The 14,756-nt window shown below is 37.8% G+C and overlaps 1 protein-coding gene across 1 annotated transcript in view; it reads left to right on the forward strand.

Moving 5' to 3' along the window:
* Window positions 1-14,756, forward strand: part of adcy6a (adenylate cyclase 6a) — a 58,775-nt gene that overhangs the window by 31,715 nt on the left and 12,304 nt on the right. Inside the window, exons 4-7 of the mRNA XM_082145005.1 lie at window positions 9,024-9,173; window positions 10,947-11,068; window positions 11,969-12,080; window positions 13,626-13,753. Of these exons, the coding sequence (XP_082001131.1) occupies window positions 9,024-9,173; window positions 10,947-11,068; window positions 11,969-12,080; window positions 13,626-13,753 (512 nt within the window). The remainder of the gene's footprint in view (window positions 1-9,023; window positions 9,174-10,946; window positions 11,069-11,968; window positions 12,081-13,625; window positions 13,754-14,756) is intronic.

Here is a 14,756-nt window from a genome sequence, read left to right on the forward strand (position 1 = left end):
CCTTCCAGACTCTCCTTGTTCTTCTGTGATCCAGAATGTTCAGCTGAAAAGTTTGTTAGAGATGCGCCCTCTACTATACATGAATTTGCACTTGTGTGAAAGGGCCTTTGCATTTGCCAAAAATAGAACTTTTGTTTTGTTTTCTTTTTAAAAAAACAAAACAGCAAGCCCAGCCCAGGTGAGGAAAAAAAGTCATGGAAAAGACACATAACACATTCATTTCCATAAAAATGAACTAAGTAAAGCAATTTGTTTCTTTTTAGGGACTAACATATTACTTTAAAAAGTAACTTTCCTAACCTGAACACTATCATCTTAAAGCAATATATACTATATATATCAAACCTCGGCTACCTGATTGTTTATATTGTAACTGTTTTATTGCACAGCTCAACAGTATATTTATTATATCCAACTTTATTTGCATACATACAGTACATTCACATTTATATATAGCAAATCTCTACTGCCTGATTTTATATTTTTATATTTGCAAAATGTAGTAATATTGCCCTATTCTTAATCTAAAATTGGATATAAATGTATGTAGTTTTATGTAGTGTCAAGTAATTCACTTTACTTAGTAGTTGTGACACCAAAGGTCCCGCAAAATGGAAAATGTAGTTGCTTTTTTTACTCATTATAGCAAGTATTAGTAAGCAGATGTCGACCAATTTATCTTTTTTGATGATGCTGTATGTAAATTGATCTAACGCTCGTTCAAAGTTCGATACATCATTTAAGAACAGTACAGCTATGTTCCTTTTTTAGATGCCATCTGTCTTTTAAGGTTGTCATCATGGAACATGTTTCCATCACTTTCCCACCATTCTCTCGCTATCTATTTCCGTCCCTCACACTTCATTCTCATAAGTCCCATCCAGATATTCAGGGCTACAGTTTTCTGCACGAGGGAACATACTCATTGAATAAGTCCAGTTGTTTCCACAGGTTTCATTGCAGAAGCGAGGCGTATAGTCCCACCCCACCCCCTTTAGTGGCATCACAGAGACTGGACATAATCTCCAATGATCATAATGGCTTTATGTAATATCTGGAGCAGCCACAGGTAGATAAACACAGACCAGCACAAAAGAGGATGAATGGGCCTACAAACATAAATGATACGAAAAAATCACAAATACCTGGAAGTGGTGAATTGACAAATGAACAGAAGACACACACTAAGCAAAATCATACTTTTAAACACCTTATTTGTATGGGATCTGCCCGGTTTGTGTCTTGAAATTGCTTAACAGAAAAAATACAACCCTCAAGTCAGCATGAAATGGAAGTTATGATAATCTTTTCTTCCCTATTGTGATGTGCATCCGCATGAAACTGCTTCTCGAACAAGGAAAAATGTGGGGCGAGACTTGATTTTGTCCATGGAAAAATGTATTGGATGGTTGTGGTTTGCTATTGGTGGATCTCATGTGAGTGACAGGTTGTCCCGCCCTCACGCCACTAAACACGTCATCAGAGAAGAGAAGTTATTTTGAGGAAAGAGGGCACGTGAATTTAACAAAAAACTAGATGTACCGCATGGCGGTACAAAATATGACCGCCGCTCAGGCCTGCACTGGCTTTCCACAAAAATAAATGACGTGGAGCAATTTGGCTGTATTGCGTGTTTATATATACCTAAAAAAAGTAGTAGTATGTGCATGTCTGTCTGTGTGTGTGTGTATGTGTGTGTGTTTGTGTATGTGTGTGTCTGTGTGTGTGTGTGTGTGTCTGTGCGTGTATGTATGCGTGCATACATGTGTGTGCGCGTGTGTGTTTGTGTGTGTGTGTCTGTGCATGTGGATTTGTATGGGTGTGTGTCTGTGCGTGTGGATGTCAGTGTGTGTGCATGCTTGCGTTTGTTTGTATTCCTGCATGTGTGTGTGTGACAGTATCATCCTAAACCAGCAACCCTTCGCTCAACACCACCATCTACAGGCCGATGAGTGTACAGTCACTAAATGTGCACATAAATGAATTTATTTTATACCCCCCCATGGATGAAATTCTACGAAACTTAGCAGAGGATACCCCCAGAGGATGTCAAGTTAAAGCTGCCGTCGGCAAGTCTGGCAGATTGGGTCGATTAGCCAAAATTTTGAATGTTTACAACTCTCATGCCCCTCCCCACTACCAGCGAGCACCCTCCCATCGAGGTCGTGCTCGTCAGTGCGTCACTGTGCGTGTGTACCTGATTTTCTGTGAACGCGTCCTCTTCAGCATCTATCAACACCATGGACTCGGAGGTAGGCTGCCCTGGCTAATCTATCCATAGATAGCAATAACCGAGGAATTGGAAGCTTGTTAGTAGATTTTCTCTCCGCCATCACGCTTCATGCAATCTCCAGGCGAACTTCAGGCGTGGCGTGTGCATGTGATATTAACGTGCGCGAGTGAGGGGGGATCTGTGGCGTGTGCACGACCTGTGATTGACAGTCAGATCTCACACCCCCCTGCGCTGATTGGACCTGATGAAGCGGGAGCGCTGGATTTTTGCAAAACAAATAACACGCTCCAGGTGGAGTTAGAAGCTCGGGTTTTTTTCTAAAACCACCTTATTTATGTTGTTCTGTCGGATTATAGTGTCGATTACACTGAATATGATAAAAAAAATGTTGCCGACGGCAGCTTTAATCATACACATGAAATATGGTGCAGTTCTGAACATCTCAACTGAAGATAGGGGCGATTAAAGCAGAATAATATTGCATTTTCATTTTTTATGGGAGGGGCGCAAATCACAAATGAGTGATTATGGGCTAGGTTGATGTGGGCCCTTAAGACCAACATACCATAAAAATTTCTTCATCCTCGGTGCCACGGTTCAGGTAGTTTTTTAGGAAAAACTGAATTTTTTGGGTTTGGGGCGGCCCAGCGCGGGGGGGGGAGTGGCCCCCGGGGACCAAACGGAATTTTTCCGTAAAAGTCTAGTGGGGCTACATGCCCACCAAATTTCATGTTCCCCGGTGTTTCGGTGTCCCTGGTATCGTTGACGAAAAATTCAGTAGATGACGAAAAAAAAAACGAAAAAAAACCTTTGACAATCCCTATATGACCGCTTTCGCTAGCTATGCTAGCGGCGGTCATAATTATGTGCATGGATAAATCAGTTTTAATAAACTGCAATATTCCATAATAAATTAAGAATAGTCCATTTGATTTGCATGGTGACTTTAAAGGTGTCCTATTATGCTTTTTCACTTTTTCAACTGTAGTTAGTGTGTGATGTTGATGTTTGAGCATAAATAAAGATCTGCAAGTTTACAAAGCTCAAAGTCCACTCTAAAGGGAGGTATTTTATTTAACAGAATCCACTTTCCAAGAACTACAACAAACGACTTGTTTGGACTACAACACGATTTTTCTGGATCTTATGAATTCACAATGTTACTCATTTAAATAATCCCCGCCCACGGAATACACACAAAAAAAGGGAATGAGGCTTGGCTGAGCTGTATTAGAGAAGACAGTGTTGTCACTATGTCAAAGAGACACTGTTTTTCCCACAACGTTTCCAAAACTTATTTGTTTGACTTTCCTAAAGCTGACGAGAGTGGTTAAAATAGATTTTACACTGTTTCTGAACAGTATTACCCTAATGTTTATCTGTGCACTGTACATTTTATGGAGAACAGCTTCCAGACCAGAACCACAATGCAGAAGCACAAAAGCTTTTCCTGAAATGAAGCAGTTCCCACTTTGTCGGGACAATCTGTTGTCTATAGATCACAACTTACAAGTATGTATTATTATTTGTAGTTGTTTTCTATGAACAGTTCCAATTATAAGTTTTATGTAGCTGCTATGATATAAACAAAGGTCAAAGCTTTACCTCCGCTTGTCTGCTAACTAACATTACAGTATTGATGTAGTGTTTACTGTAGCTTTTGTAAGCTCTTGCTTTTGTACGACTGTTCACCGCCCCTTAGGAAAATTAGCCATGGTTTTGTGATGGATTACTGTTTGTATTACCATAGTTTTTTTTATTAAATGGTGTATAACATCGTATCTAAAATGTATAAAAAAAACTTTAAAAAACATACCACTCTGAAACATCCTGTGAAATCCATGCTTGCAAAGTCTGTGCTTGAAATCCGTTCTACATGATCCTCTTGTTCGTTAACATTGTCAGGGTCTGAATCAAACCAAATCGGGCTTGAATTGGTTTGAAATTGACGCCATTGTTAATATTTACATCTGAGCTGAACTCGCAATTATGGACATTTCCTGAACACACACTAAACGGTGCAAATCACGACACACTGAGGCAGCTAACCAATCACAGCACATTTCGTATTTCAGAAAGAGGCGCTTTATCGAAACAGGAGCTAACGACATGTTCAAGCCAGGTAGGGGAAAGAGCTGCTGTAATAATGTAAAATATATGAAAAATAATGCATTTTCTGAACAATCAAGCATGACAGCATATTCTATTACACCCCAAAAACCAAATCAAGACTTCATAAAAGAGCATAATAGGACCCCTTTAAAGGAACAGTCTGGGATAAATACAATTTAAAGCAATAGTTCTGCCATTTTCATCTCTGAAATTGATTTGAGATAGGAACTGTCAAACTCAAAAAAAAGAAGAAAAAGCACCTTAAAATTGACAGCTCAAATAAGAAACCTTGTACTAAACAATATAAGCTGCACATTTTTGCTTTTGTTGCGTTGGCCCATATACTTCCATTGTAAGAGCTCAACTGTAAACTGTTTTTTTAAAGCTCTTATATTACATTCCTTGGTAACCGTCATCATGCCGCAGATGCTCTTCATATTACGCCCGGATTCCTTAAATGTTTTTTGTCCTGAGTAATATAAAGACTGCAGTGGACATTCAGACTTAGCTGGAATCATATTTTGACCAGTTTGTTGACTTTTACTAGAAAAATTTGGCAGACACATGAAGGATCTCTAGACATTGGCTTTTAAGGAAAGAGATGTTCTCAGTGTCAGCGAATATGTCACTTTGAAGCCAGTGTGTGAGAACATGCTGTGAGGGAGTCAGGAAAATTTATTCATTTGATGATTTGTGAGTGAAAGGCAAAGAAAAAGAGACGAAGGAGAAGATTGACAGAGCGTAAAGGGGTGAAGGTGTCTCTCTCTCTGTGTTCCAGCGCTTGTGATGGTTATTGCGTGTAAATCTTTAGCGTGAAGGAGAGAGGTGTCAAGTTGCGCAAACAGAACGGCCAAATGTGTGTGTGTGTGTAAACCCACTGACCTCGCCCTCTGGTGAAGAGCGAGCAATTAGGACCTGCCTGTGATACACACACACACACACACACACACCGATCATAACCATTTCTTGAGTGCTAGCAAATGAGAATGTTTTGCATGCTATGTCATTTTGCATGTCAAACAAACATATGATTAGATTAGAGCTGCTAATCGGTTTTAAAATGTAATCAAATTAAATAAGATCTGCTGATTATGAAGATAATAGAATATAGATCATTACTAATTATAATTGTTATATTTTGTATCATTTATTATTATTCAGATAATAATTGTGGTGAGAAGTATTTTTTTATTTTATATTGGCTTTAGAAGTCAATATAGAGATGCACTAGTATTTAAATTCTTTAATAAAATAATACAATTGAAAAATAAATCAATAAAGAAATTAATTTTCTGTTCTGATTGATAAAATATAAATAGACAATATTAAAATACTGTACTATTTTACAGAATAAATAAACATAATTGAATTTTGGTAATGAACATGAATTTATTATGATATTATAATGTACATTATGAGAAATGGATGTTCATTTGAGACTTGCTAAAGATTACATTTAGCAGTGCTATAAAATTATTAGTGTTTTTAAAGATCAACAGTAAGTGAGTGCTTGATGACAGCAAAGGAATCTAAATATATACATATACATATTAGTTTTTTATATCAATAAACATGTCTAAAATTCACAATTGAGTCTGTCTGAGGTAGACTTTGAGGTGAATGTGTCGTGTCTTGAAATACATATACACTGATGAGCCAAATCATTATGACCAGTCACAGGAATATAGTTGATCATCTCCTCAACACGACCACATATTAAGGTCTGGGTAGATTAGATGGTAAGCAAACAATTAGTTCTCGTAATCAACGGATGCAGGAGAAATGGGCAGGAATAAAGATCTGAGCGACATTGACAAAGAGCCAAATTGTTATGGAAAGCCGACCGTGTCAGAGTGTCTTGTGTGTTTCTCCTGGTCAGCAGTGGTGAGAATTTACCAACAGTGATCCTGAGGAGAGACAAACCAGTGACAGGGTGTTGGGAACCCACGGCTCATTGATGCACGAGGGACAGGAAGGCTATCCCGTCTGGTCGGAGCCAACAGAAGGGTTGGTTGATGGTCATGGGAGGAATGTGTCACAACACTCAGTGTGTCACACTCTGCTGCGTAACCGCAGACCTATCAGAGTGCCAATCATGACCCCTGTCCACCGCCGAAAAGCCTACAATGGGCACGCAGGCGTCAGAACTGGACCTTGGAGCAGTGGAAGAAGCTCCCCTGGTCCGATCAATCCCATTTCCTTTTACATCTCGTGGACGGCCATGTATGTGTGTGCCGTTTACCTGGGGAAGTGATGGCACCGGGATGGGAGAGTGTGATGCTCTGGACAATGTTCTGCTGGGAAACCCTGGGTTCAGCCATTCATGTGGATGTCAGTTTGACACATGCCACCTACCTACACATTGTTGCAGACCAGGTACACTCCTTCATTACAATGGTGTTCCCTGGTGGAAGTGGCCTCTTTCGGGCAGGATAACGCGTCCTGACACACTGCACACATTGTTCAGCGAGGAACATTATGAAGAGTTCAAGGCGAATGTGTCAGGTCTTGCTGTTCTTGGCAAATTGCACCTAATTTAAGATCCCTTATCAAATTAAAAGTAGTTAAAATGCTTTAAAAATGTATCCCAACCCTTTATTCTTTGTGTCCCAATTTATTTAAGTACAAGAATATATTTAATGTGGACGGCAAAAATATTCTTTACATTTAGGTGTTATTTCAAGGTTGAATTGCTATGTACGGGTCAGAGGGCATGATTAAAAGTACATTTTTAAACAATTCTACTAATTGAACACATCAAACTGACAGCTTTAACTTGGATATAACACTATTGTTGATGTCTATTGTTGAAGCTCTAAAAGCGTCCATTTGCATGTGCACACTGACTCACACATGCACACACACAAACCAGGCCTGGTTTTGCTTGAACAGAAACTCTAATGTAAACAGAGCTCACAGCCATCTGCCTAATGTCAGTGTGGCCCACACACACACACACACACACACACACACTGCTCTACAGCATTGCCTCTTGCCTGTCCTTTTGGTTTTCTCATTTCGTATGCTGTGTGCCGGAGCAAACCATTGTTTGTCAAATCTATTGTTTTATCCTATGTATAGCAGCATATAGTACAACATGTTCTCTGATATCACTTCAGATAAATCCTCTGTAGTTTTCAAAACAGCACAGATATAAACAATCCAGTCAGTTATAAGAGGTTATTAGATTAAAATGGCTGCTATAAACCTGCCTGTTTGACACAGAAAAGTGGCACTGAGAAATTATTTCAGTTTATGGCTTACTCTTTGTATCAAATGGTCACGCTTGGTCAGTGTATTGATTGGTGGATTACAGTGGAAGAAGTGTTATCGACTGATTGCTGTTCCACCATTAACAGCGCTTAATTTAGTGTCGATTGACCTCTGACTGTGTTCATGCTCCAGAAATACAGAGAGAAGGCTCGTTCACACCAAGAGCGATAACTATAAAGAAAACTACAATTGTGATAAAATGTCTTTCTCACTGAATTGGTTCAAAACACTGATTCACTCAATTTTCAATTGAGGTCCTTTTATTTGCTTTTATTTTTATGAAATCTCTTGTATTTTTTAATTGTTCTCATATTTTAGTTCTTAAAAAAATATATACAGTGCTAAATAATGCTTTTTATTACCTTTTTTTTGGGGGGTCAGTAAGATTTTTTTTTAGAAATAGAAATGAATAGCCTAGTTATATTCAGCAAGGATGCATTCAATTGTGCAATTTTTCATTGTTACACAAGATTAATCAAAGTCAAATCTATTAATAAAAGAATAAATGTCTAAATTTCAACAACAAAATATGAAGCAGCACAACTGTTTTCAACATTGATAATAATAAGAAATGTTTCTTGAACATCAAATCATGCAGCATAGATATTATATATATATGTGCGTTTTGTTGTTGTTGTTGTTGATTCTTGTCTTTAACAGTTAAACATAAAATCTACTCACCAACAATGGTGGTTAAGTCAAAATAATTGTTCCTCCAAAAAAAAAATGAGTTTCAGAGAAGTATTTATATATTCAGATTTTTTAAAAGTAAAATATTGTTACATTGCTTAAGAAATAACAAGATAAAAATTGTTTTAAATATTTATTTTTTTTTATTGGCCAGAATTACTGAAAATAAAATATCTGAATTGTATGGAATCTACTCCGGCAACATCAATGTTACTTTTTCACTATTTTAGTTAAACAGTATTTTCTCAATGAAATGTTTTAATGACTCATTTTCCCACAGCCACGTAATGTGTCCTCTGGTGTGACACGGAAGTAACTATTTAGCATATATTGATAGTCCGACAAGTGGTTCATGGTGATTCTGCAGTGCTTTCAGCAGAGTGTAATGGTGTGAACCATGTGACCTGGAGTAACCCCCATAATTCTCCCATTACCCTCTCCCTTCATTTACCCAAAGGAAGTAACAGTGTTGGCTTTGCTTCAGGCTCCATTTTTAGCTCCGTTCTGGCTCCCTTAGTGTAAACTTCTCTACAGGAAGAAGCCTCTGGGTCAGAGGTTGGCTTTTTTTCCCATACTACAGTTGAGTAAAGCCCCCGAGGACGACAGATGTCCCGGGATTCCAGAGTGCTGAGCTAAAGCTGGTTTGGTTGAAAGGTTCAACTGATCACTAGAGAGACATTGAATGTCTTTTTTCCCCCTCTTTTTCTCCCCTCAGCTGAGTGCAAACGTGCTGATCTTCCTGTGCACCAACATCATTGGGATCTGCACCCACTACCCAGCAGAGGTCTCTCAGAGACAAGCCTTTCAGGAGACGCGAGGCTACATCCAGGCCCGACTGCACCTGCAAAGAGAAAACCAGCAGCAGGTCAGTTCTCACAACAGGCTCTTAGTGCCTAACAATCAGTCAGTTCAACTTCAGTGTGGAGGTCATGACCTATTGGCTGGCACAGTTCAAAAGCATTCACTACCGTTTAAAAGTTCACTACCGCAAAAGATGACGTATATCTGAGTGAAATGGCTTCTGGAATAGGGATGTTCAGTTCTTGAACGAATCGTTCTTTTGAGCCGGTTCACGAATCGAACTGAATCTAACTTTAGTTCCGGGTTGATTACGCAAGACACACATCCGAATGAGCTGGTTCAACCAGCTGTCGGAGTTTGCCGAGGATCACCGAGGTGATGATACTATGCAAGCCTGAGGCATGTACTGGAAATATGCTTATTATGAGTACTTTTATTAAATAACATTTGATTAAAACCTGCAAGAACCTTTCCGTCGAGAGTAAATTTTACTGTAGTTTATTGTGCTGGCAATATTTTAAGTTGTTAAACAAAATCAGGACGTTTCAAGAAGTTTAATTCTTTCTATATACTTTAGAGATGTAGAACATATCCGCGTTTTTGCATCAATGTCTGTAATGTGTGCTGTAGACGCGGAAACCTTTAGCAATCTTATTCAAGGCTACTCAATATTTGTCAGTCATATCCGACATAAATGATCCGTGAATGAAACTGTGAGCAAATCACCATTAACTTAAGTAAATGAAAGGCGATAATCAACCATTTGCGTTCACACAAATTACTTTTTATTTGAATGTTTCAATATGCATGGACACAAATTACTTTATTTGAATGCTTCATTGATATAAAATGACACTGGGTTGTAAGAAAATAAATGCGTACTGACGTCATTGCGTGATGATGCAAGGAACCGATGTATCGGGTTTTTTTTTTAATTAAAAAAAAAATAATGTGCATGGATAAAACCTTAATAAGCATGGCAATATTCTGTAAAAAAATTGTCCATTTTGATTTCATAGGGGCTTTACAATTTCTAGGCTCTTTCCTCAAGCCTATCTGTCTTAATATGGATATTTTTTATGTAAGTCTCCCTTTTTAAAAATATATACTTTAATCAAAAATACAGTAAAAACAGTAATAGTATAAAATATTATTACAATTTAAATGAACTGTTTTTTTATTATTATATTGTTTAAAATGTAATTTATCCTGTGATCAAAGCTGAATTTTCAGCATCATTGATTCTTCAGAAATTATTCTAATATGATGATTTGATAATCAAGAAACATTTATAATAAAAGGCTGTTACCGTTATCGTCTCTGTGTAAACTACAAAAAGGCAAATTTATGAAAATGATGACGTCATGCGAATGCGTATTATGTGTTCAGTCTATAGACGCGTAGTGCTTCTTTACAAAGTGACATCGCCAACTACTGGCCTGGCATTAATACTGCGTTTTCACTCGTTTTCACGGATCCATGTGAACGGGGATCATTTTGTCAATGTTGTCGTCAGTACGCGAAAAATGCAAAGGAGAAAACGTTTTCGTTTTTAGTACATCGTTGTCGTGTAAATGTACCCTGAATCTGTTGAAAGTTCTACTCATTTATTACTTCTACCCTGTTAATTGCCCTTATATTCTACTTCTAACAGAGATAGAATAATAAAAGTCTAAACACTGTAGTCAGTGGACAAGCCACCAGTATGTACTGTGTAACATGTAAAGATCTACTTCATAAGGAAAGGATGGTTGAACTGCACATTAATCTATCATTCTTTCTCTTTCACACACACACACACACATTCCCTCTCTTCTCTCCTCTCTACAATTTTCAGGAACGCCTGTTGCTGTCTGTTTTGCCAAGGCATGTCGCCATGGAAATGAAGGCTGACATCAATGCAAAAAAAGAAGACATGATGTTTCACAAGATCTACATCCAGAAACACGACAATGTCAGGTGAGCATTTCTGTCATGTCAAACTGTGCCACATTAACTATCAATGGATTTGATCTGAATGTGAAAGCAAAGCATGCTAGTATTTTAACATGGCCTCATGGCCTTAATTACATCAGCACAAAAGAAAAACTATTTCAGTGGTGGAGAAACTCAGTTTCATTTGGAATTATGAAAAGGATAACATTCATTCAGTGAATGACCACAAAGACAGTTTTTTTTATTTAGAAAGAAATAGGCTCAGTTTTGTTTTCTGTAAACATGCAGATCCTTTGACTATTAGCATTTAGCTAAGGTAGTTCATATGTTGTTTATCATCTCCTGTTAGCCATTTCTCCCTTTCTTTGTTTATCGTCACTCAATTCCATTCATCTCTCCTATCTCTTTTACTCTTTTCTCCTTTCCTTCAGCTCTGGGAGCTGGTAATAGGGAGCAATGGGGCTTTTATTTTGAAAGGTGGTCAGCTAATTACGGTGAAAGAGAGAATAGTTAATTACCAGTCACTAAGCTAGCGCTAACCCCAGAAGATACTGAAATGAAGCCGCGATTCAATTAAAGTGCTCCACAGCGTCTGCCACTACACAGAGTGAATTTCCCCTCAGCTCAAGGGATTCACACACACACATGTACTTCTCTACCTAGTTGTTTAAAAAGATGATGTTATCGACCCATGTACATTCAAACATTAAAATTAAAGCTTTTTTTATTCTCTATCTTATTTCATTGTTTGATTGGCATGACTGTTTGCCGATCAATATTACCAAAGCATTTAATCAATACAGGAACATTGTTATGAATGTTATGTTAAGAAAAAAGCAACAATGCATAGTTTAAATCTCTCTCTCTCTCTCTCTCTCTCTCTCTCTCTCTCTCTCTCTCTCTCTCTCTCTCTCTGTATGTCAGTATTCTGTTTGCAGACATTGAGGGTTTCACTAGTCTGGCGTCGCAGTGCACGGCTCAGGAGCTGGTCATGACTTTAAACGAGCTGTTTGCCCGCTTTGACAAGCTGGCCTCGGTGAGCACGACTACTAACACATAATCTAAAGATGTTTTTAACTGGATCATTCATTGTTGCAGAATTATACGTTTATTATGGTGACAAGATGAAGTCTACAGTATATTTAATAAAATGTTGAGACTGCAAGATATTAGTTCTACATTATATTTACAGTTTTCATTTGAATGTTAATCTATGTTTGAATTGTAAAAAAAATATACAATACACTACCGTTCAAAAGTTTGGGGTCAGTAAGATTTCTTTTAGACGTTTATATAAAACATTTCTGTTTCAGGAACTATCTATCCGTCAAAGAATCCTGAAATGATAATGTGTCACAGTTTCCTCAAAAATATGAATCAGCAAAACTGTTTTCAACATTGATAATAATCAGAAATGTTTCTTGAGCAGCAAATCATCATATTAGATTGATTTCTGAAGGATAATGTGACACTGAAGACTGGAGTAATGATGCTGAAAATTATCACATCACAGAAATAAATTACATTTTATACTATATTACAATAGTTAGTTGAATTTTAACAATATTTCACAATATTACTATATTACTGCTTTTGCTGCATTTTTTATCAAATGAATGGAGCCTTGGTGAGCATAAGAGACTTCTTACAAAAAACGTTAATTTTTAAACGGTAGTGTGTACGTCTAACTATAAAGGCAAAAAAAGACAAAAACTACAGTATGACTAAAGCAAAATAATTAAAACGCTGTTTAATTATAAAGGTCAGTAAGCGGATGATGCATGAAATGTCTATGCATGAAAAACTTGTTTCTGTTTCTGGTGAAAATGCCTGACTAACATTATAAGTGGGAAAAATGTGTAATGTTGCAGTCAGTGGTGTTTTTTTTTTGTGGATCTGCCAGGGGTTAACCAATGTTTGAACAAATGTGGGCGAACCCCTGTGAACCACTGGTGAATGTGACACATGGTCCCTCAGGGTTGTGAGTCTGAGCTCCAGGCTGTGGGAATGATGCTTCCCAGTGGGCATTCTCAGCACGGGCTCCGCCACAGCGCACAAGGGGTTTTGAAAGCCCAGCATGGTGCATAAAAACAGACTCTGTGTCCTTCAGTTGAGCTGAGGTTGGAGCCCTGGTGGGTGCTAGACACAATGTTAGAAGGACAGCAGCATTTCTAATGTAGTGTTCATCCAACCTGAGTCACTTGAGCAGCCTGGCCTTGCTCCTTTTTCTTTATGAGTCATTGAATTGTTCACTCAAATGATTTGTTCAAAAACTCTTATTCATTCCGGAGCAACAAACACTACTGTGTTGCTCTGCTTGAACTTCACTTATTTATTACCTGTTTCTCGCTGTAACACTTGTGACGCATTTGGCCTTCGAATGCAGCCTTTGAAGGATGCAGTGTATGAATTGGGACGCAGCTAATATGTCACAAGCACACACAAAAATCACACACACTCTCTGTATCACACACTAAGCAGAATGACTACGCACTTTTTACACCTCAGCGTGAAGCTGCCATCTTCCCAGCTTGAACTTTCTAATTAACTTCTGTTCCGTCTTGTGTGTGTGTGTGTGCAGGAGAACCATTGCTTACGGATTAAGATCCTGGGGGATTGTTACTACTGCGTGTCAGGCTTACCCGAGCCCAGAGCGGACCACGCTCACTGCTGTGTGGAAATGGGGGTGGACATGATCGAAGCCATTTCGTAAGTCTCACTAAGCTGTCAGACAATATCGTTCATCTGACCTTTTTGAAATTTATTTCAGTTGTGGGGTATAATTATTATTATTATTTTTTTTAATTTTGAATATTAAATGTCAAATATTCAAATGTTTATTTTGAAGAAAATTTGTGAACAAAATAACACAATTATAATATTATTATTTTTATAAATAAATATAAATTAAAGGGGCTATATGCAGAATTCAGTAACCCTTTTTACTAGCGATACCGGTGGCCGTTAAGTGAACTGCAGCCAGCAACTTATTTCACGTAACGTACAAGAGACTGAATGTTATTAAATGGCCTGATATACTCACCGTGAAGTATAAAGAAGTTGGAAATAACTTTGCTGCGATTTACTGTTAATGAACATCCTAACGCCGACTATGCTGCTGTTTAGATGAATACGTATATATGTGCTATGTGCTTTTCTCTCAATAACAAAATACACACAACAAAAATGACGGCAGTGAGAAAACAGCAGTTAAGAAAGATCATAGCGATGTGGATATGTTTGAACCAATTCATTCACCAGCATCATGTCGACTGATGAGGTCATTAAATTCACACTGTTAAGATTGATTATAAAGTATATTTGAGACTATAGACTGTATAGATCTGGCTTTGTGAGACTATAGTTTAAATTAATCCCTTTTCTTTGCATGACACATTGGCATTACAGTACAGAATAGCTCTTTTGGTATTATCCTGAACATTGTATAAGCATTAGTTTCATGTGTCATTGAACAGAAGAGAGGCTCTCGGGAGCCCGTCACATCCTTTTGATTTTATCGGAAAAAATTTCCTGATTCTATACAAGCTGTTCACACATTGGCAATAAAAAAAAAAATGAATACATGAAAATTCTTACATATAACCCCTTTAAAGTTTAAGTTTAAAGTGAGACCCCCGGGGTAAGATGCCGGCCTGATGGTTGGGGCAAATGGCCAGCGTTTTATTCAATATAATGATTATTTATATTATTT

This window comes from Leuciscus leuciscus, assembly GCF_965113295.1.
Source record: "Leuciscus leuciscus genome assembly, chromosome: 18".
NCBI classification, from domain to species: Eukaryota; Metazoa; Chordata; class Actinopteri; order Cypriniformes; family Leuciscidae; genus Leuciscus; species Leuciscus leuciscus.